At 40.1% G+C, this 24,384-nt stretch overlaps 2 protein-coding genes across 6 annotated transcripts; both read right to left on the bottom strand.

The window, feature by feature from the left end:
* Positions 1 to 517: 517 nt before the first annotated feature.
* Positions 518 to 1,841, bottom strand: LOC108993520. Its single transcript, XM_018968469.1, has 5 exons — positions 1,672 to 1,841; positions 1,478 to 1,586; positions 1,067 to 1,318; positions 881 to 893; positions 518 to 816 (listed from the first exon to the last, which is right to left on the bottom strand). The coding sequence occupies exons 1-5, from the start codon at positions 1,839 to 1,841 to the stop codon at positions 518 to 520; spliced, it is 843 nt and encodes a 280-aa protein (XP_018824014.1).
* A 2,796-nt stretch (positions 1,842 to 4,637) lies between these two features.
* Positions 4,638 to 8,844, bottom strand: LOC108993554 (probable isoaspartyl peptidase/L-asparaginase 3). Of its 5 annotated transcripts, none has more exons than XM_018968517.2 (7): positions 8,719 to 8,844; positions 7,967 to 8,138; positions 7,611 to 7,675; positions 7,097 to 7,489; positions 6,963 to 7,021; positions 5,572 to 5,676; positions 4,638 to 5,191 (listed from the first exon to the last, which is right to left on the bottom strand). In XM_018968517.2, exons 1-7 carry the CDS (start codon positions 8,773 to 8,775, stop codon positions 4,972 to 4,974), a joined length of 1,071 nt encoding a protein of 356 aa, XP_018824062.1. In that variant the 5' UTR covers positions 8,776 to 8,844; the 3' UTR covers positions 4,638 to 4,971. The 5 variants fall into 5 exon arrangements, with proteins under 5 accessions (XP_018824062.1, XP_035538921.1, XP_018824065.1 ...); XM_035683028.1 differs by having other exon boundaries at positions 4,706 to 5,191; positions 7,097 to 7,500; positions 8,380 to 8,837; XM_018968520.2 differs by having other exon boundaries at positions 4,706 to 5,191; positions 7,097 to 7,500; positions 8,699 to 8,837.
* Positions 8,845 to 24,384: the final 15,540 nt, after the last annotated feature.

The following is a 24,384-nucleotide window of genomic DNA, read 5'->3' as shown; positions in this document are numbered from 1 at the left end:
TAAAATGTTCACAAGAGATTGAATTTTAAATGTTATAGCCATTGGAACCCACCTATCCTCTCAAATCTTTATGTTCTTACCATTCCTTACTCTCCACACCAACCCTTCCTTCAACAGATCCAAGGAGTCCCACAAACTTCTCCAAATAGCCGAGGGTTTAAACTCTAAAGAAGCATGCAAGATATCAAAGTGTCTGAAATATTTCTCCTTTAGTATCACTGTAGCCATAGAATGAGGGTTCATCATCACCCTCCAACACTGTTTTGCAAGGAGAGCTTGATTAAATGCTTCTAACTCTCTGAATCCCAGACCCCCATCAGCTTTTGAAAGTCCCATTTTAGATCAACTCCTCCACTAAATTTTGTTGTCCCTCTACTTGAAACCCCACTAAAACTTTGTTATTTGAGATGCTAAATCATGACACAACTTTTTAGGTAGCTTAAAAACACTCATAATAAGTGGGAATGACTTGGATAACTGCCTTTAAAAGCACCTCTTTTCCTGAGGATGATAAAAACTAATTTTTCCAGTTACTCAGCTTTTTCCAAACTCGATCTTTGACATTGCTAAATGATTGATATCTGGACCTGCCAACCATAATTGGCAGACCTAGATACTTCTCATAGTTGTTCTGCACTCTAGCCCCACAATCCTTCACAATACCATCCCTCACTTCTGCACCAACTATAAGGCTAAACAGAACTGTTTTCTTAAGCTTATTCAAACTCTGGCCAGATGCCTTCTCATAAACCTCCAATATCCCACTAATTTTCTTCCATTCTTTCCAATTAGCTTTCCCAAAAATTAAGCAGCCATCTGCAAATAAAAGGTGGGTCAGTTTCATCCCCCCGGCAGAGCCACTGAAACACCTTTAACTCACCTTTTTCTTTAGCCTGCTCAAGCAAATAACTTAATCCCCTGCACATAAGAGGAAAAGATAAGGAGACAGTGGGTCTCCTTGTACTGTCTCCTTGTCTTAAACCTCTTGTGGGAACAATAAAATCACCTGGCATACCATTAGCAAGAATAATATAAGACACTGATGAGATGCATTTCATGATCATACCTGTCCATCTAACCCCAAAACCCACTTCCTCATGACTGCCTCCAGGTATCCCCATTCCACCTTGTCATAGGCCTTAGAAATGTCCAGCTTCACTGCCATACTTCTCACTCTATTCCTATGCCTGCACTTCATCGAATGCAACATCTCATAGGCTTCTATAACATTGTCTGAGATCAGTCTCCCAGGAATAAATGCACTATGGCATCTTGAAATAAAATCATCCATCACCCTTTTAAGCCTATTAGCAAGAGTCTTTGCAATGATTTTATTAAAAACATTGCAAAGACTTATAGGCCTAAATTCAGTCACACTTCTTGGATCACTTCCTTAGGAATCAGTGCTATAAAAGTCTAATTGATACAGTCTTGCAAACTGCCACCATTTCAAAAATCCCAACACAACTTTACTCACGTTATCACCCACCACATGCCAAAAAGACTGGAAAAAGCATGCCCCAAAACCATCAGGTCCTAGGGCCTTCAAAGCTCCCATCATTCTCAAAGCCTCTTCAACTTCCTCCCTTGTAAACTCATTTTCAAGAAAATCATTCATAGAGGCTAACACCTAGGCTCCAAAGCCTTAACACACTCATGAATATCTTCTACAGATGTCTTCGCACTGGTGTAGATCTAGAGAAATGATCCCTAAAAGCTGCAGCAATACCTTCCTTATTCTCCCTTAAAACTGACTGACCATCCAGTATAGACACAATATTGTTCCTTCTTTTTCTCTGATTAGCACACTCATGGAAGAATCTAGTATTCTTGTCTCCCATGTTATACCAATTCATTTTTACATGCTGCTTTCACTTCACATCTTCATGTTCTAGTAACAAACTCACCCTATCTTGCAAAGTCTTCAACTCCTCCATAATATTCTGACATAAATCCCCTTGTATTTCCTTAATCTTCTTTGAAAGCTGCTCAATCACCATCCCTCTCCCCTTATCTCTCCCTTTGAAACATGATAACAAAGAGCCATTGCAAAACTGTAACCTAGTCTGGACTCTCTGAAGAGGTTCTACAATTGAATGTCCCTTCTCCCATCCCCTCCAAATCACTTGCTCACACTCCTCCTACTTTATCCAGCAGGCCTCAAATCTGAAGGGGAAATGTTGTCTCCTCCTACTTTGCCCACCCTTAACAATGGAAAGTAAAATAGGAAGGTGATTGAACACCTCCTTGTCAAAGCCTCTAGCCTCATCTCCTTGTAAAGAGACCTCCATTTATCATTCATTATAAACCTGTCCAGCCTCTCTTTTGTGAAAGACTGATCAGAGTGCTTATTGGATCAGGTAAAACCACTCCCTCGACAACCAATATCACCTAAACCACAGTCCTCCAATACTTCTTTGAACATTTTAATTTGACTTCCAGCTCTCCTCTTACCTCCCGCCTTCTCTTCTTGCCACATGATCCCATTGAAATCTCCCCTTACACACCAAGCTGCTGCATTAGTAGGCATCAACTTCCTTAACAGATCCTAAGAGAACCTATTTTTCCTATCTCAGGTTGGCCATAGAAGCCTATAAAGTTCCAATCCCTGCCATCCCTCTCCCCTTTAGCAAGTACATTAACATGCAAATTTGAGTAGTTAATCACTTAACACCTTTCTCATTTTTCCAAAACAACACAAGACCACCTTTCCTCCTAACATAATCCACAACAAGGCATCCTTCCATGCCTCTCTGCAATCCAGCTATTTTGCATGATCTGGCTTTGGTTTCACATACAAAAACTAGAGTGCGCCTCTTTTCCTCAACAATAAGGCTGAGGTCCTGAACTGTCCGAGGGTTCCCAAGCCCTCGGTAGTTCCAACATAGGATATTCATAATGTCAGGTGGTGCTGCTCAGTAGCCACCACACCTAGTCTATCATCAACACAGACAAAATCATCATTGCCTTTCATCCTCTTTCCTTCCACCATTAGTTCACAGTCATCCTCAACAGATTCAAAGTTTCTTTTCAACAAAGAGTGTGAACTAGAAAGCTTACCTGACTCAGGCCTAGCTCTAGCTCTTCTCTTCCATCTTGATGATCTCTTGCTATCTTGAATCTGTTCCACAGCATTGGAACTCATCCTCTCTATTAGCATCTTGCTTTCATACACAATATTCTGAACATCAGGCAAACTCACACAGGTACCTGGCCTTTCCTCATTCACCTCTTGCAACTGCACTGGAAACTGCAAAACCAACTCCTAAGACTCCAACAGATTAGAGTTCTCAACATTCATCTCCACCCCCTCCTTAACTATCTCCTTCTCCAACCCTCACCCTTGAAACTCCCCTCTCTTTTCCACTTCATCAAAATTTTGCCCTGAATGTTCCCCCCTCTCCTCATTTTGTTCTTTCATTTTCTGTTCCCCACCCTTAACAACACCTTTTTTGGTTTAAGGCAAAGCTCTAAGCCAGATACCATAGTAACCAGAATTTCACACCATACTGATCAGAATTCTGAGAGGGGAGGGTTCTAAACGCGTTCTTGTGTTGTTAAATTCACTTATAATTAATTTGGATTTATCACAATGGCTTTGTTTTTGGATTTTGATTACTAAATACTAACTTGGGGAATTTTTATCTGAGGGCGGAGTGTTTATAGGACACCAAGGATTCATGGAAGTAATCGATGGTTACAAAAAGGTTTAGGTCTCACTTGGTTATACAGATTAGATGAGATAAAAGTTGAAAGTTAAATAAAATATTGTTAGAATATAATTTTTTAATATTATTTTCATTTTAGAATTTGAAATAATTATATTATTGTATATAGTATGAGAGTTTGAAAAAATTAAAATAATTATATGAGATTAGATGGTTTGTGTAATCAAACAATGCCTAATCTTAAACGTAGGAAGTTAGGCTTGGCCATGTAGATATGTAATACTGGCTCAAGAGATAATAACTCATTTCTAGCATGACATCGATGAAGTAATAACTCCACTTGTCCGACTTTTGGGAAGAAGTAAAAAATTTGGTAAGTGAGATTAATGCTCGATTTTGTCATATTTATAGAGAAGCTAACATGGTTGCAAACTACTTGGCAAAAAAGGGGACTCAAGGGATAATTTCAGATTTTTATGATACCTCTTCCATTCAAGGCCATATTCAGGGATTGATTCATTTAGGAAAAATTGCTATGCCTTCTATTAGACGGTGATGATTGGTGGGTAGAGTGGTTTTTATTTGGATTATTTGTTTGGCTTTTGCCACCTGAGTTTGGTCGTTTGTATAATGTTTTGATATCTTTTCAAGGTTCCTAGAATTGTTACTACGGTATTCCTCCACCATAAATGAGAGTTTTTTTAATAAACTTAGGATCGGGTGACTCATGGACATGTGACTTGGATCTATTTAAAAAAAAACTCCACATGGCCTGAATGATCTTATTACTGGCCTTGTTTTTACTTAATTATCTCTCTTCATTTTTGTCCATGTATTAGCCTTGTTGCCTATCCGGAATTCTCGACCTTCTAATACTCAAATAGTTACGAGACACGTATCTGCAATGCATTTACCTGTTGGCCTTCTGTTTACGTTTGCCTACCATCTCATTAGCAATGCGTGAGATTGTCTAAAGTTCAAAAATTCTGATATAAAAGATAAAAAGAACTATTACAGACACAAATAGATTACACAAAAGTAAACTCACAAACTGATGTGATTTCCTGTAATGCGTTAGATCTACTATACATAAAAAATAATTTTACAATCTGACGTACTGCATCAAGTCACATCAGTTTATAGATTTCATTTTGTGTAATTCCTTTATGGCTAAAGTATTTTTTGCCATATAAATACCATGTCACTTCAATTGTAGGAATAAAATGGAATTATGGAAAGACATCTCATTAATAATACACATTAAGTATCAAAGCTTCTTTGCCAAGGTAAGAGAGTTACTAATTTAGGGTAGCACAGTGAACACTTCCACATCATCCATTTCTTGGCTTCTCACCGAGTATTGAAATGTCCATCCATGGCAAGCACCAGCATGCTTCCCATTCTTATTAATCGCAAAAACAGCTCCCACAAAATCAGGAAATTTTCGTGCTATTCTTGATATTGCATCCTTTGCAGCAAGCTTGGGTTCCATTCCTAATCTCATACTCTCCACTACTTGATAACTGTAATCAAAAGAGAGGATTTCTTAAGACTAAAAAACAGACCAGAAAATAGAACATTATAGTTTTTTTACTCTACAGCACTACACCACACCTGCTGAGGGAAAAAATAAATAAAAAGATAAAAAATAAAAGCAGGTGTGTGGTGTAAGGCTGTTGAATAGATTTTTTCTTATATTAATGGTGCAGCAGCTGTGGACAAAATAGGGACTGATTCAAACCAAAAGTTAATATACAAAATGCACCAGGGAGAATATTTGGCAGTATATATTCCAGTGCTTTCCAGATTTTCAAAGAACTTTTGGAATTCAGATTGTGAATGATTAAAAACTAGTGCCATGAATGATCCCAAACTGAAAGAAACTTGAAGTTATGTACGTCACCATGGAAGGAAGCGCATCATAATGTCACCATCTCCAGTTGCCCCACATGCACCAATTTCGTCATCAGCATATGCTGAAGATCCTGCAATGGGTCCATCACCTACCCTGCAGGACGGAAGAGTTTTCATCAGTTATCTCCAAAAGCCTATAAAATGTACCGTCAATTCTCATTGCATCTGATTCATTGCTATGAGAAACATCAAGATTTTCAACTTTATAACCTTAAATTGCCGTTGATTTCAAAAGTTTAAAAGAAAACGTAGTGCAATAATTTGTTAATTTACATCAATAAATTACCTGCATCCCTTAAAGGAAAAACTTTTCAAGATAGTCTATTAAGTTGTTCATGTTCTATAAAATTGCTCTTGCTGTTTGCTGCATCAGATTTATCTTATTTCCTACATCCCCGCACTCTATCTTTCAAACCATCACACTTTTGTTTGATAAGAGGCCAAGTAAGGGTATGCATTTCAAGCAACCTTGAAAAAAATTACAGAGACACGTTAAACTCCCAACCAACAACCAACTCCTATTTGTACCTTTTTAGCTTTCAACCTCAACCTACACCATGAAACATGATTCGTTGCATAAAATATGGGATGGTCGGAGTCAAGCCATGCTCAAGTCTGCTTCTAGCATCTGACAGCTAGTTATTTATCATTACTCTGGAAAAAATGGTTATCTAAAGGGATTAATGAAAGGTTGATTTGTTGCAATCACAATGGCATATAAGATCTTGCATGCTGCAATCACACTGGCACGTAGGCCCTTGCAACGCAAGACCTAGTACCAAAGAATATTTGTTTCACTAGAGCACCTTATATACCATATACATTAATATTTACTTCCTTTCTGAATAAAATTAATTTTTTAACAAACTCATTTTCACTAGGCATATCGTCAATTTTTCAGTTAGCATGGCACGTGGTTAAGAAAGATTATTCCCAATCAGAACTGAAAGAGCCACTTGGCATTGTCACATGACAAAATGTTAAGTGTTCAAGAATGAGTTCAGACTCCACAACGACCTAAAAATGATGAATTGCCAAAGAATGACTGAAAAGAACATTAACATAGAACCCCTAGGGGCTGGCTCAAGCGGCAAGAGCCTTGTTCTTGGTGGTATGCTCCCTCTAGGTCTAAGATTCGAACCCTTAAGTGCAAATAATTTTTAGAGGCCATTGGACTGGGGGAGTTTCTTCTTGGATTACCTGAGGTGCACTTGCTAAAAACTTCTTGCCAAGGGCCTTTGCACCTCCTCGACATATTAATGTTTAGAATTGTGTTTTACCAATTAATCACAACAGCATCAACAAGATCACTGGTTTAATATGGTTCCATTGTATAATCAGATCAACTCCAATGGTTGTAAGGCCTCATGTCAAACTTACCTGCCAGGGATCTTATATGTTGCTCCATTAGTCGATGTACCAACGGCAAGGTGCCCCATCTATGCAAGAAACAAGAATTTCACTTAAATTTAATGAATATAATTAATGGAACAATGCTTTCATCAACAACTTACTCTGTCAATGACAGCCATTGCTATAGTGTCATGGTTGTGAAGACCAATGAGGGATGATCTTGATTCGATAGTTTCCATAAGCTTGGCTTTGGAACATGCCCCTTTAGTTAGGTCAAGAGAATCCCTTGGATGATATGGACCACAACTATTGATAGGTACAACATTTTGCCAAAAATTAGGTTGGCAGCGATTTTCCTTCCATTTACTCCACTTCCCCAAAGACTCGGATGAACTAAGGTTTGTGGATCCCGGGAGACCCATTGATAAAGCAAATGCAGAGGCTTGCTCTCCAACAAGCAAAGTGTGTTTAGTATGCTGCATTACTAATCTAGCAGCTCTGATGCCGTCCTTCATGTACCTCATAGCAGCGACAGCTCCAACCTCCATTGTCACCTATGTGTGTCCTTAGCAGACACATGATAGATGGTCATTTCTATTGTGCACCGAGAAACATGCTACAATAGAGAGAACAATAATGGATGGCAAAAACATCAAACATGAAAATGGTGGTTACCCCATCCATGACCAGAGCATCAATCGTAGTTTCTCCGTTCTCATCTGGACTTCCACCTGGCCCAACTGTTCGGAGTAAAATAAAAACAGTCCAAAGGATAGTTAAGCTTATTAACCATTCTGTGCTCCACAATGATAACTAAAAGCCAGAAGTAATACTCCATTTGTTAGAATATGAGTGCATTGGAAGTTCTTGGAGACTAGATAAAAAGATGATAAATCATACACTCAGCCGAGAAAATATCAATAAATTTCTGTTATGTTTTTCTTCTGTAGCATGAAAATTAGACTTAAGAAAATATCAATTTATAACGGCACTGCCTGCTATTAATATAAAATCAAGATACAAGTTCCCACCTGTTCCATCACATTGCAGTTCCTCGCAGGCGGAGCAACCCTCCACAACAGCGTCAACTGCTGAAAACCCACTATCAACAGCTCTCCAAGCAGCTCTAACAGCATCTAGGAAGGGCCATGTGCTCACAACCAAAGGGTATGGGCCTGAATTCAAAGCTTCATGTACAACAACCTGGTAGGCAGTAAATGTATAGAAGTTAGTTTGGAGTGACTCGATGTAAACATGGGTCTCATAATAAAAATGAGAATAAGAATCGTCGATTGCTGAAAAAACGTAGGAGAAGGAAAGAAATCAAACAAATTTAGATACCCATTCAGAAGAGTTCTACCCTCAACTAATTGGCCATTTTGTTCGTTTTCTTAAAAACAAAAGAAAGGGGCAACACACGATAAAAATAGTCGCTTTTATTTACCTTCTTCCACTTTCTCAGCAACGAAACAGCGAGAAAAGGGAAAAGGATACTAAGAAAGCAGGAACATCAAAAAGAAACCATCGATTGGTTTGGCCGCCGAAGAACCCTAGAAAAGAGGCCAGATGGAGAATCGGGCTTTGGTTAAAAGATACTGGAAAAGCATGCTCCGATACTTACGGCATTAATTTTTGGCTACTCTAATTCGGTTAAACTGGGTTAAGATCTAAACAAAACAACCCAAAATTTCTTTCATTCTCTCCACATAATTCTCTCATAAACCAAACATAAAGCAATAGCAACAGGCAGCGAAAGACCATACTTCGTAGTCGTCTTAGTTACCAGATGAAGTAACGTAAGGAGCAATGTATAAGACAAGAACAGGTTCTTCGTAGCCATGGAGAGGAAGTGGTAGGAGCTGCTTCTTTCAACTTGAGTTTAACGTTTTGGTGTTTTTGACTTCCTTCTTCTTATTTTTTATTTATTAATTGTATAAATATGATATTTTCTGCTTTTCCTTTTTATATATAAAGAAAAAAAAACATAAAACGAAATGGATGTTGGCAAGCAATTTTCTTGATTTCCTCTCAAAATTCTCTACATTTCAATGGAAACAAAACCAATATGCATTACAACAGAGTGATTGTGTTGATATCGTGTTTTGTACATCGGTCTCGACCACGGCTTCCTGTAGTCTAGACCTGCAACACATGAAGGAAAACGGAGGGGCTTGGGGGTATGAGGTGCTTCCGAAGCTTAAGTCAGTAACTTTGTGGTATACAGGGAGAGAGAATGAGAGATTCTGAAAGTATATATGGTGTGTAAAAGAGTTTTCCTCCCAAGGGAAGGATATTTATACCTGAGGGTGTGGTCCCAGGCGTGCTTGTCAATAATTACGTGTTGGGTCGCCAGGTACGGTCTTGGCAATGGGCGCTCCTTACCCTGCAGGACATTTAATGCGGTGTGGCCTTGCGCAGTGTGCTCTGCCCTATCCATCCTACCACATTTAATGTGGCGTGGCCTATGTCGTGTGCTTTGCCTTTCCATTATGCCACATTTAATGCGGCGTGGCCAGTGTGGTGTGCTCTACCCTGTCCATCTTGCCACCAGACACTCCCGGGGGTAGGGGATGTCCTTGGCATGGTGTGTTGGACTCGTTGGTTATTTAATGTAGTCGTCGTTAAAGAGTGCACATCCCACATCCCGTTCTTCTACCTCTAGGCCTCTCAAGCCAGACCCTGCCTTCACCTCGGCTCTATTCCCCCTTGGCCCGACTGAGGCCCCCGAGACCTATGGCGAGATGATTGGGCCCATCTGTGGGCCTGCTCTTCCTTGGGCTCGCTGGGGTGGGGGCAACCTCCTTCATGATATCCCGTGAATTCCAACCATGCACATGTGGTGAGAATTCAAACCACTCTCCAACCGATGCCTTCTCGCTCACCTCGATTTCACTCCCTCATGACGGTTCACAGGAATACCGGGATCTACTCCGTCAGTTCGTATCTCCCCCAGGCATGCTTGATTGCATGTTGGCTCGTATCTCCCAGGCACTGGTCCAATGCTGATGCATGCTTTCTGCTACGGTTGGGGTTCTCGCGATAGTACATGGCATGTATTTCGCCACTTGAACTCAAGTATTTGAGTCTAGCTAGACTTGATAACCCAAAAAGCTCAACTTGGCTTTGATCGATTACAGCCCTATTCGCCGCACTCCTACGAGACAAATCAGGTTTGTAAAGCTCATACTTGTGATTGGAGATTATCCACTCTAACCAGCATGGCTTATGTAAAATGGTCAAGCGCCTCAACGACCCCACCTCTTCACATTCACGAGGGGCCAACGAGGCGAGTCCAGGTTGACGTCCTGCTCAACCTCCATCTAGATTCAAAAATCCAGAGCGAGTTTAGGTAGACATCCTGCTCGACCCCACCTCCTCGCCATCCGCTAGGGACCAATGAGGCGAGTTCAGGTTGACGTCCTACTTGGCCTCCATCCAGACTCAAAGATCGGGACGAGTTCAGGCTGATGTCTTGCTCAACCCCACCTCCTCACCATCCGCGAGGGGTCAACAAGGCGAGTCTAGGCCGACGTCCTGCTCAACCTACATCTAGACTCGAAGACCAGGGCAAGTTCAGGTTGACATCCTACACGACCTCTATCCAGACTCAAAGAACTGGGCGAATTCAGGCTGAAGTTCTGCTTGACCCCACCTCCTCGCCATCTGCGAGGGGCCAACAAGGCAAGTCCAGGCTGACGTCCTACTCAACCTCAATCCAAACTCGAAGACCGGGGCGAGTTCAAGCTGACGTCCTGCATAGTCCCCTCCTCACATCGACGAAAGGTCAACGAGGCGAGTCTAGGCTGACGTCCTGCTCGACCTCCATCCAAACTGAAAGACCGAGGCGAGTTCAGGTTGACGTCCTACTTGACCTCCATCTAGTCAATGGAACGAGCCTTCGGAGTTAACGTGCCTCCAAGCTCCCCAACTACTTCGCCCGAGTTATCTTCGAGAATGAGTCTACGCACTTCCTAACCACTTCGGGTGGGTTACCACAAGCAAACTCTAGCACTAAAGGCAAATGGAAACGTTAACAACAATTCGCATCGGAAAAGAAAGATCCACCAACGCCATCAAAAATGAGAACATCAGATGAATATGTGCTTTTCAATAATGACAGACATTCGTACATAAAAAATAAAAGCCGGATACTTACCTTTCCCGCAAGCATGAACAGGTGAGTCTAGTCTTAAGAACTACTCGACCTCCACTGCAGTGAAGTGCGAGTCCAGTCTTACGAATTGCTCGACCTCTACCACGGTGAAGTACGAGTTCAGTCTTACAAACTGCTCGACCTCCATCACGCCAAAGAGGCGGGTCTAGTATTTCAGCTGCCAAGCTTATCACAATTTTCATAATGAGTCAAAAGGCAGGAAAAATTGCTCGGCCTCCCAGGCATCTGAATAAGCGAGCAAGTCACTTAACTACCCGACCACCCTCGCACACATAAAAGTTGAGCTCCGCGCTTGCACATAACGTAGTAGAGTATATCTCTTGACCTCCCAAGAGCCCAAATAGGCGAGCAAGTCACTTGACTGCCTAAGTACCCTTGCGCTCAGGAAGGCTGAGGTTCGCGCTCGCACCTTATACAACCAAGCCTACCTCCCGCATATTCGCATGTTTGGAGATCTTTATCACCTAATGCAAGTGGAACAGATGACCAGGGACACGCTCCCAGAGCTTATTTTCCTACTATAGACTATTTTTATCACATATCTTATCTTGAAGATTCTCAAGACCTTCTTTTAGAATGAATTAACCTTAAAAATTATGGGCAACTCGAGGGGAAAAAATATCCTAGGCCTAGATAAAAAGCTCAGCCCATCAAAGGGTCCCCACATAGAGAGAGAGAAAAGAGACAAAAATGAGACAAAGGTTGAGAAAGAAAAAGGTGTCAAGAGGAAAATTGAAAATGTGATATAAAGGAGGGAAGATGTAAAGAAGGCAAGGGATCGAGGATAAAGGGGGTGACCAAGCCATTTCAAAGGGGACCTCTCCTTCAGCTTCTTCAACCTCACAATGCTCAAACGACAGGTTCTCCATCAGAAAATAGAACTTTCATTATAGTAAGGAAGGGACTATGAGATATTGTAAAGCAATCATATTATAATGGATTCTCCCCTCCTCAAACTCCTGTGGAACCACGTAAATATGCGTGTCTCCGTTTTGTTATTTTTCCTATATTTTTTTACTGTTAGCTGCCATAGATGAATGCACAGACACTGTATGGTTGCACCCGATAACTGTCGGGGGCTCCACACAACACCTATCGAGGCCCGAGTAGTGTTAGAGGGTCGGAAATGACTCTTTCTTCCTTTCCGGCTTGTTGCGCTATTTTTAGCCGTTAACAAGCTTGTTAATGAAATTGAAATAATGATAGATTATTAAACGATATAACTCACATAAAACTCAAATCGACTCGATTAATGATCCTAACAAACTTGTATAAAACTTGACTCGGCTCTTACGCTCGCTAGTGTGTATTCATATTGATAAAAAAAAAAATATGTTATAGAAGTGTAGGAATCATACATATATAGTAGATTATATATTGTGTACATACGTGTAGATATCCATATATTATGTATAATTATGATATCCATATACAAATTGTGATATTGTATTGAGTAATGCTAGGCTGTTGCCCAACAGTCACTGCTGGGCGTGCAACCTAGGTAAAACTCAACTTTTTTATTTTTTTATTTTTCTTCTTCACATTTTTTTAACATCATTAAACATTTTTAAAAAATAAAAAATATATCAATACACTAATAGTCACTTCCTTAATCAGTAAGTAAAAAAAAATTAAATACATAAGCGATCAAAATGAGGGAGCAAATTGAGAGGGCATACTAGCATTATTCCATTGTATTAGTATAATGTTGACACTTGACTAAAATGTAAAATTACAAATTTGATTCATTTCATCTCTTATCTCATTTGTTTATTATATATATATACAAATCAAAAAATAAGAAACTTAAAAAGAAAATTATATAATCTAGTTGAGCTAAGCTCAATTAAATACCTGCCTTGATTATAATTCAAGTTTCATGTTAAACTTGAGCTGAATTTTAAAGTTCGACACTTATAGGAGCTGAACTCTAACTAGATTTTGAGATATCCAAGACGGGCTCATAAAGCCTCAACTCACTCCAACTTGGCTCGAATATAGTCCTATATAAGTCCGCTATCTTTATAACTCATTTCTCCAGCTGAGTATAAAACTAGTTTTAGGATTACTTTGTAGGTTACTATTGGGCACAAGAATAAGGTCTAGGAATTACTATCTAGATGCAGATCATCCTTGAGTAGATGGTGTAGGAACTCTGTAATGGTAAGGGGGGGCAATAAAAGAGAAGTTTGAGAAGTTGAAATGTTTGCAAGATATGGAGGGGTCTAGAAACATAAGAGAGATTAAGAAGCCAAAGGGAGAATTATGTTCCTTATTGGAGTAGGAAAATTTGAGGTGGAAACAAAGGGCCAGGAGACATTGGCTGAAAGATGGTGATAGAAATATGAAGTTCTTTCATGCATGTGCAAATCAGAAGAGGAAGAAAAATGCTATTAGAACAATCTCGGATTCACAAGGCAGACAAGTAAGTGAGGAATTGGAGATTGAGGATGCCTTTTGGAAATACTTCTCTTAGATCTACTCATCTTCACAGCCTACAAGAGCAGATTTTGCAAGGGGTGTGGAGTCAATTGTTCCTAGGATAACAGAGAGTATAGTGAGGGGTTTGGAAAGGGAGTTCACAGCAGTAAAGGTGGTGATGGCCCTAAACAAATGTTAGCTTTTAAGTCTCCTAGCTCTAATGGGTTTGGAGCTGGTTTTTACCAAAACCATTGACAAATTGTAGGGGAGGAAACTCGTAAGATGTACTGGAATTCTCAAATGGAGGCAACATGAGTATGGGTTTAAATCACTTTTATAGCTCTCATTCCCATGGTGAAGAATCCTACAACTGTTAAGGAATTTAGGCCAATTAGTTTATATAACATATTGTATAAACTAATATCTAAGGTTCTAGCCAACAGAATCAAAAAAGTTTTACCTAAGATCATATTCTCAAATCAAAGTGCATTTATCCCCGGCAGATTAATTTCAAATAACATAATGGTTGCTTGAGATGCTACACTCCATGAAGACAAAGCATACTAGAAGAGTTGGGAGTATCACTATCAAGTTAGATATGTGAAAGCCCTATGATAGAGTAGAATGGTCTTTCTTAGAAGCTATGCTAAAACGGCTTGGATTTGGTGAGAAGATAAGTAAACTGATAATAAGTGATTCTCTTCAGTAAGCTACTCAGTTTTGTTTAATTGCAAGCTTAGAAAGAATATTTTTCCTTAAAGAGGATTAAGGCAAGGGGATCCATTATCCCCTTACCTTTTTATTATATGTGTTGAGGGACTAAGTCAGTTGCTGTTAAAAGTTTAAATGAAGGGTGATATAAGAGGGACTGTGGCGAGTAGAGGGGGAACTAGGATAAACCACCTTTTATTTGCTGATGATTGTGTACTTTTTTGCAGAGCTAAGAAGGAAGAATGGAAAAACATCCATTCAATCCTTGGGATCTATGTGAAAGCTTCGAGGTAGGTATTAAATAAACAAAAGACACCAATCTTTTTCAATCCCAATACAGCAAAGGCTATGAGAAAGCTGATTTTTGAAGAAATTGGGGCAGTAGCATGTGACAGCTATGAGAAGTACTTGGGCCTCCTTGATGTAGTTGGAAGATCAAAATATAATGCTTTTCAAAGTATTAAGGAGAGGATATGGATGAAAATGCAAAATTGGAAGAATAAGTTACTGTCAAAGGTTGGGAGGGAAGTGTTGATAAAGGCAGTACTATAAGCAATTCCCACGTACACAATGAGTGTTTTTCAACTGCCAAAGAAGCTGTGTAGAGAGATTGAGGCAATGTGGGCAAGGTTCTGGTGGGATAGCATGGGAAGGGCAAAGGTGAAGGGTGGGATGGGATGGGCTTTAGAGATCTGGAAATATTTAACAGGGCCATGTTGGCAAAACAAGGGTGAATGATGCTAAAAGACCCACAGTCATTAGCTGGCACAATTTTTAAGGAAAAATACTTCAAAAAGTCATAGATCTTGGAGGCTACATTGGGGAAATATCATTCTCTAATACGGAGAAATATTTGGTCAAGATTGGATTTGGTGACGGATGGTGTTTTGTGGAGAGTAGGGAATGGTAAGTCTATAAATATTTGGGGTCAAAAGTGGTTGCCAATACATACCACTCACTGTGTTCAATCCCCCAATCGAATCCTTAATGCTAATTTAAAAGTTAATGAACTTATTGACGGAGAAAAGGGGATATGAAGATAGGAGCAAGTGACAACAATTTTTGCTAAGGAGGAGGCTAAGGTGATCTGCTCTTTTCCCATCAGGCGTATAGGGTTGCAGATATGCAAATTTGGGCCCCCTAAAAGAATGGAAAGTTCTCCGTGAAAAGTGCTTACCATGTGGTGCAACAAAGAAAAAAGGTAGGTGAGGGTGGTCCATCTACAAAGGGGGAGGAAGTTGATGAATGGAAGAAACTGTGGTCACTTGAAATACCTGGAGCAGCTAAGCATTTTTTGTGGAGGGCCATCAACAACATCTTGCCTTCAAAAGAAAATCTGTGGAAGAAGAAGATCACTACAAATCCAAAATGCCCTATATGCCAACTGAAAGTTGAATCTATTATACATGCACTGTGGAGTCGCCCAGCAGTATATGATGTGTGGGGTGACAAAAGTTGCCCTGTAAACAAATAACAATCGTATGGTAGGGATTTTGAAAAGTTGTGGATAGATATGTGTAGAAAGTTGCAAAAAAAAGAATTGGAAAGAGTGGCAGTTATAATGAAGAATATATGGATAAGAAGAAATGAGTATGTTCTTGAAAATAAATTTACTGGCCCTAGTATGGTTGTATAGATAGCAGTTACGGGGCTTGAAGGCTTTTATACAGTGAGTAAGGAAAAGGTGGGTAGAAAGAAATATGGTGAAGATACTAGAAGAAGGGTGGTGTGGGAAAGACCTGATGGGAATAGATATAAAGTTAATTTGGATGGGGCTCTCGATTTGAAAGAACAAAGATATCCAGCTTGCTGCTTTGTGTACTACAAAAAGCTATGTAAATTCACCTTTCATGGCAGAATGCAACACTCTATGGAGATCAATGGAGATGTGTGTTGAATTGAGTGTGATACCTCATATTTTAGTGTATTTTAACTGAATGATTATTTTAATTAATTTAAATATTAGTTCTATTGTTTTAAAATTTATTAGATTTCTCGTTGGTTTATTTTATGATTTTTTTTAAGTTGTGAAAATTATTTTGTTATGCTTTATTAATATTAATTATTGTTTTGAATTTAAATTTCTCTTAATTTAAATTAGTTTGTGGGTTTTAAAATTATTGTATTGTTGGATTTAATTATTTTTTTTTACTTAGTCACTGTGTTTAAATTTATTTTATTTAAACTGTTGTTTTGAAATAATTTTCGTTGGAATTTTGTGACCCAAGTTGTGAGGATTAGACCTCATTCATTTTCCTCCATTTTTTCTTTTTCCTCTTTCTTCTTTTTTTTTTTTTTTTGGAACTGCTGCTTCCTCCCGGTTGCGACGTCCCTCTCTCCCTCTCCCCGTGCATTTTCCTTCCTCTCCCAGCCCACCGCCGTGCGCCTTCGTCCGGTGACACCGCCCAACCCACGACCTTCCCCACCTTCCGGCGACCACCTCCCTCCAATCTCAACCCCTCTCGCGTCGTTGTTTGCCCCCACGCGCAACACTATGCCGTGGCGTTCCTTGTGCTCGCGCGCCGCTGTTGCGCCACCACCGGCCACCATTTCTTCACCACTTCATCATTGACCTCTTAGCAACCCAATGCACTCAACCCCAACTCCGATCTGCCACCAGTGAAGCCCCACCATCAACATTTCCGTTTTGAACATTTTTTACCTTAAACCGCCCTTTACGCCGCCACCCACGGCCAACCACCACCACCACCACTAGCTTCACCGACATCTCTAAGCCATTCCCTATCAATCTTAGGTCTTAGTTTGTCCCCATTCAAAAGTGAGTTTTTGAGCCCCACGGCCACAGTGCATTTTGTACTATTCAGTTGCTATGCCGCCACTTCTAGCACCTCTGTGATCTTTCAAAAATTATAGTATAACATTTTAAGTATTTTCCTAAAGAATTTTTGAGATTTGAATGTATTTCTGCTCTAACTCATATTTACTGTTAATTGGTTGGTTGTGCCGGACTGAATCCTAGGAGTAAGGGGGTCGGTTGGATTGGATGATGGAGTTGTTTATGTGATTGGTTTATGCTATGAAATTTGTTGGCTGTTTCAAGTTTAAATATTGGTGTTTTGAGTTTGACGTTGGTCATGGTGGATATTGGTGATGTTTAGGAAGTGATAATATATTTTGGGATTACGAGGGTTTTAAGTTTTGAGAAATTAAAATAGGTTATTTTAGAAGTTTAGGCTTAAATATTGAAATCCGTGATTGATTGAAAACTTACGGAAATTATATGATTATTTTTATAGGTGACGATTTATAGTCGACTCGACATTTTTTAGGAAAATTTTGAAAAGCTAAGTTGTCCAGGTAAGCGGGATTCATATACTAGTTTTGCATAAAAGAAATAAAATGAGGTTGATTTTGAAAATATGCATGTTCGTTTGAAAAGAAATATGAAACGACCTCAAATGTTTGTTCTACATATACATAAACTCTATATAAGAGAAAGTATTTTCTATCATGACTGGTGTAGACATGAGCTAGTTTTGCGCATTCTGTTTCTGAACTATGCAAAATGAGCGAATATGAAAATCTAAAAGTTTTTGCTATGAATAAATGAAGATGTTTTGGATTCTATTTATTTCGATCATGTGAAATGATCTGAAGCTATTCAGTATTTTGTTTTGATATGATGTGTAATCTGAAAACCTTGGCACAAAGTTCTGATTCTGTATTTGAATGTGATCTGGTTCCGATGATGTTCCGTTCTATTTCTGTTAAGGCCCAGCCACGGGTATAATGGTGGTTTATAACCCTACCACGGGGGTGAAATATGGAATACGGCCTAGCCACGGGTATAATGGTAGTTTATAACCCTACCACGGGGTTGAAACATGGAATAAAGTCTAGCCACGGGTATAATTGTGGTTTATAATCCTACTACGGGGGTGAAACATGGTATATGACCCAGCCATGGGTATAATGGTGGTTTATAATTCTACCACGGGGGTTAAACATGGTATTTGTCCCGATGTGATGCTATGAGATGATATGAATATAATGTTTCAGTTTGGATATGCCAAAAGACTTTCTTTTTGGGAACAAGTTTGTTTTTCTGAAAATTTCACTTTGATGTTTTGTAACAAGTTTTGTTTATACATTCTGAAAGAAAATATATTGTTTCTGCATTATGAAAGTAAATGTCTTGTTCTGCATACCGAACTTTATAAATGCTCATGTTTACATGCTAGTATATGCTCTCTGCTTACTGAGTTGTTGATAACTCACCCCTTATCTCCACAATATTTTTTCAGATATTTTGATGGTTCAGCTGAGGATCAAGATTTTGAGGCTTTGGGTGAGATGATTTAAGTATAGTGGCTTGAATCAAATTTTCTATATGATATTGGAAATTTGGAGTCTATTTTTATATTGTTGAAATGTGAGTTTAAGTGTTAGGAAATAACTCTCTAACCCGTGCAGGACCGGGACGTTACATTGAGATTCTTGGATGTAATTTTTTAGGGGGATGCAAAGGAGGTCATTGAGGCTGTGAAATCTGAAGAAGAAGATGAATCATGGAAGGGACAGATCATAGAAGATATCAAGCAAGTTTTTCAATCAAAAGAGCGATGCATGGTCAGTTGAGTTCATCCGTCGAGAAGGAAATATGGTGGCTCATCAATTAGCAAAGATGACACTGTATAGGGATGAAGAGCTATGCTGGATTGAGGAGGGTCCTGAAGAGAGAAATCATTTAATTGTAAAAGACAAAATCTGTAATGTGGTTGATGACTGAAGATAAGACAAGTTTGATTTAAAAAAAAATAAAATTACTTTGTAGTTATGACATCTAGAAAAAGAAATAGCCACTGTAATATTTGAAGAGAAAACCTACGTTTTTCTATTTAAACTAAGTTGCGTGATTTTTTTTTACCTGCATTACATCCTCTTTTTTTTTTTACTGTAAAACGTATACTTCATTTCACCATTTAACCATTACAAAGAGTGTCAAACAACAACTCCCTTCGCACTTCCTCAGGGAATTCCTCAATCCAGACTACTTCCTCTATAGAAGATAAGGCCAATCTAGCCAATTTGTGAGCTACCTTATTACCTTCCCTATGAACATGTATAATATCCCAACCCTCTCTATTAACAAAGAAAGATCTAATATCATCAATCAAGTGTCCATACCAGGAACACAAGTCTTCAGTGCTGTTTACGGCCTGTACCACAGCCAACGCGTCTCCTTCAAAGATGACATTAGTCAGATTCAACTCCACACACAACTCCACTGCCCTCCACAAAGCCAAAATCTCAGCCACAATTGGCTTAAAAAAACCCACCTTACTCATACATAAAGAAACCTGAACTTCCCCCATGGAATCTCGGATGATGATACCAGCCCCCATTCTGCTATTCTTCAAATCCACAGTAGCGTCCCAATTCAGCTTTACACTAAAATCTGTTGGTGCCTTCCATCTGACATGTTCTCTCACCGCACCTTGAGAATGAACTGCTACATTGGTCCCCTCTTGAGCCTGCTGGAACATCTCCAAACTTCTCCTTGCCCCTTGCATGAGTTGACTTGGATTCATAAATGTTTGTTCAAAGACAAACCTGTTCCTGCGCATCCATAAATCCCTCATAGTGACAGCCATCCACTCCAACTCTTCTATAGAGACTCTCTTGCATATAGACTCCCATAACACCAGGAAATCCCTCTCTAGCCCGTGTCTCTTCTGAATGGTAGCAGGAAACTCTAGCCATACATCAGCCGCAGCACAACAACCCCACAGCACATGCTCTACAGTCTCCACTTCCCTCATGCAAACAAGACAGAGCTGAGAATTACTAATCTTCCTCATGAATAAGTTTTTCCTGGTTGGGAGACATTCATTTAAAACTTTCCATAGAAAAGTCTTCACCACACCTGGAACATTCAAGCTCCAAACCTTCCTCCATACACATTTCAAGTTATTCATCTCTGAAACCTGCCCCATCTCCCTTATTTTCCTATCCATTTCTAGATGGTATGCACTCCTTACTGAAAATGTCCCATTTTTAGACTAAAACCACATTCTTCTATCGGGAAGGCAAGTTAAGCTAACTGGGATACTACACAACAAATCAGCTTCTTCTTGATTGAGAACAGCCCTTACCAACTCTACATCCCACCCTTGACCCCCTTCAATCAACAAGTCACACACTCGAGAGTTTGGACTGAGAATTTTGGCCGGGGATTGAATGCAAAAAGAAGAAGGTTTTGGAACCCATCTATCCTCCCAAATTCTCACACTCTTACCATTTCCCACCCTCCATACCATCCCATCCTTCAACAAGTCCAAAGCCCCTCTAATACTTCTCCAAATCAAAGAAGGCCTGTACCCAAGTCTAGCCTCCAACAATTCAGAATTTCTGAAATATTTCTCTTTTAGGACCTTAGCAACCAAAGAGGATGGGTTAGACAATATTCTCCAACCCTGTTTTGCTAACATAGCTTGATTGAAGCACTCCAAATTTCTGAAACCCAACCCACCTCTATCCTTAGGCAGTCCCAACTTATCCCAGCTTCTCCAGTGAATTTTCTTATAATTCTGCATGTGACCCCACCAAAACCGAGCCATCATCCCAGCCAATTCCTTGCATAACTTCACAGGTAGCTTGAAGACACTCATGTGATACGTAGGGATGGCCTGTACAATAGCTTTTAGGAGCACCTCTTTCCTAGGGAAAGATAAAAAATGATTTTTCCACCCATTTAGCTTCTGCCAAACTTTTTCTTTAATTCCTCTAACGGCTTTGTATTTAGATCTTCCCACCATTGCTGGTAAACCCAAGTATTTATCATAACTACTGCTGCTACAAGCTCCTACTTCCTTCAATAGCTGTTGCCACACCTCCAACTTCACATTTGAACTAAAGAAAATTGCAGTTTTTTCTCTATTAATGCACTGACCTGAAGCAGCTTCATAGATACCCAATAGGTTACTGAGCCTTCTCCATTCTTCTATGTTTGCTTTCCCAAAAATAAGGCAGTCATCAGCAAAAAGTAGGTGAGAGATTCTCAACCCTCCTCTAGCCACTTTGACCCATTTAAACTCTCCTCTACTTTCAGCATGTTCCAACAAAGAGCTGAAGCCTTTCCACACACAACAAGAAAAGGTAAGGGGATAGAGGATCCCCTTGCCTAAGCCCTCGAGAAGGAATGAATTTTTTTCCAAGTTCTCCATTCACCAAGATTGCATAAGAGACTGATTTAACACAGCCCATAATCAAATCAACCCATCTTCTCTCAAAACCCAACTTCAGCATCATGGTTTCCAAAAAAACCCACTCCACCCTATCGTACGCCTTAGACATATCTAGCTTGATAGCCATCTGCCCTACTTTTCTCTGCCCCCTTGCCTTCATTGTGTGCAGGACCTCATAAGCCACCATCACATTGTCAGTGATGATTCTCCCAGGAATAAAAGCACTCTGACTTCTAGAGATAATATCATCCAAGACTAGTTTAAGTCTATTAGCCAAAGTCTTTGCAATAATCTTATACAAGACATTGCAAAGACTAATAGGCCTAAAATCAGTAACAGCTTCGGGTTCTTTTTTCTTGGGAATGAGAGCTAAAAATGTACTGTTAATGGACTCTCCCATGCTACCACCCCTCAAGACTTTTAACACTGCTGCACACACTTCCTCCCCCACAATGCCCCAATAGTTATGAAAGAAAACAGCCCCAAATCCATCAGGATCTGGGGCCTTCAAAGCCCCAATCTGGTTGAGAGCCACCTCTACCTCTTCCTTGGTAAAAGCTTTCAAAAGTCTATCATTCATTACCTTTGTGACGCTTGGCTGCACAGCATGTAAACAAGCTTCAACCTCGGCTGTAGAGGATTGGTGGAGCTAAAAACATGTTTGAAATGATTTTGGAAAGCACCCACAATACCAGCTGGATCCACCCATTCCTTCAGGTCAGAATCTACCACAGACTTAATGCTATTTTTCTTCTTCCTCTGTGAGGCGCAAGCATGGAAGAATTTGGTGTTTTTGTCACCCAAATTATACCAGTTACACTTTGCCCTCTGCCTCCATTTCAAATCCTCCAACTCTAACAAAGACCCCACTTTCTTTTGTAGATGCTTTATATTTTCAGAATTATGAGGCCCCTCCACTTCTTGCAACTTCTTTAACTCACTTGACAACTCATTAATCTCCATAAATATGTTTTTTCTTCTAAAATTGGCCCAATTTGAGAGAGAACCGCTGCACCCCTTTAATAACTGTTGTACATTGTCCATTGGTTCGAAAACACCACCACCCTTTCCCCATTCTTCAGCAATCAACCTCTCACACCCCTCCTCCTTTACCCAACTAGCCTCAAACCTGAACAGTAATTGTTTTTTCCTATTCAGAGTCAGAGGTGCTTTCCAACTCAGTTGCACAGGCCTATGATCAGAACTTCTCCCAGCAAGAACCTCCACCTCAGCCCCTTTAAAGCACAAAAACCACTTGGGATTAGCTACAAACCTGTCCAGTCTTTCTTTGGTAAAGGTGTCATCAGAGCGTTTATTACTCCAAGTAAACCAGTCCCCCTTGCAACCCACATCATCCAGAGAATTTCCCATGAACACCTCCCTAAATAATTCCATCTGCCTTTCATCCCTCAGTTTACCCCCTCTCTTTTCATCTTGTGAAATGATATCGTTAAAATCTCCAAAAACACACCAAGGGGCCTGCTCACCAGGTGATAACAGATTAAGCAAACTCCAAGATCCCTGCCTCTTAGCAGTTTCGTGGTGCCCATAAAAACCCGTGAGAAAGCACCTATCAACCATCCCTTCCCCCTGAAACCAGGCACTAATGTGTCTTTGGGAGTAGTTAAAAATTTCCACCATCTCTTCTTGCTTCCATAACAAAGCCAAACCCCATTTTCTCCCCACGGCATCCACAACAAAACATCCATCAAAGCATAATTTCCTTCTAATCACCTGCAACTCAATTAATCTAAACTTGGTTTCAATGAGAAAAACCAAGTTGGGCTTCTTCTCCTCCACCAAAAGATGGAGAACTCGAACTGTCCGAGGGTTCCCAAGCCCTCTGCAGTTCCAACTAATGAGATTCATTGGACTTGGTAGGACTGGAAACCAGCCACCGCCAACTCAGTTTCAGAATCAAAGTTGCCCTCCTCCCCTTCACATTTCAACTTACAATTCCTCTCCACCACCCCATTCACCTCCTCCATCACCTTACAAGTTCTCTTCCTTCCCACTCTTGAATTCACAATCGAACTTGATGCCATTTTTTCACGAGCTCTCCTCTTCCACAAACCTCGTTTCTGAGGTTCCATTTTTTCCTTTGCTAACCTCTCCCCAGCCTGTGCCTCTTCTCCTTCAATATGCAATAACTCATCCTTCTTTGAGAAGTCACTCACAAATTGAACTCCCTCCACATCCCTTTTCCCCTTAGTGACCATAGGAAGTTGTTCTGAGATTACCTCTACATAAGACCTCCCACCTTGGACCTCCTCCCTTTGGGTTGCCTGTTCTTCTGACTCCTCCCTATCCTCCTTCTCAACCCTTACATCCCTTTCCCCTGAAGTCTCAGAGTGTTCCTGGTAACCACTATCATCTGACTCAGTCCCTTTCTTCCACCACCCTACGGATTTAAAATTTTTACTCAAACCTGCTCTCAGCCACTACCCAAACTGCCAAACATCCTTCCTCAGAGTGAAGAATCCTTCCACATTTGAAGCATATCCTTGACAGCTTCTCAGTAAGAGGCACCCACATATTCCTTCCTAGTAAGTTAACTGTACGTCCTCTAGCCAGTGCCTTTCTCAGATCACACACAACACGGACCCTCATAAATCTTCCCCATCCCAACCCATCCTCCATCACGTCTACGTCCACCACTTCCCCCACAGACCTCTCTATCAACTCCCCAATAGTCTTACTCATACAAGCAAGAGGTAGATTATGAATCTGAATCCAAAACTCCTCCTCTTCAAATTTGATTTTGTTTGGTTGAGTAAAACCATCAAACAGTTTCAAGACAAACAAGTGATTATCAAAGAGCCATGGCTTACCTCGCAAAACTTTGTTTCTATCAGCGGAATTTACAAACGTAATGATGAAGCAATTTGCTCTGAATTCATGAAACACCAGAGGTTTCCCAACGCTCCAAATTTTC

Source organism: Juglans regia, chromosome 11 (assembly GCF_001411555.2).
Source record: "Juglans regia cultivar Chandler chromosome 11, Walnut 2.0, whole genome shotgun sequence".
Classification (NCBI taxonomy): domain Eukaryota; kingdom Viridiplantae; phylum Streptophyta; class Magnoliopsida; order Fagales; family Juglandaceae; genus Juglans; species Juglans regia.
This window is presented reverse-complemented; position numbering and strand designations above follow the sequence as displayed.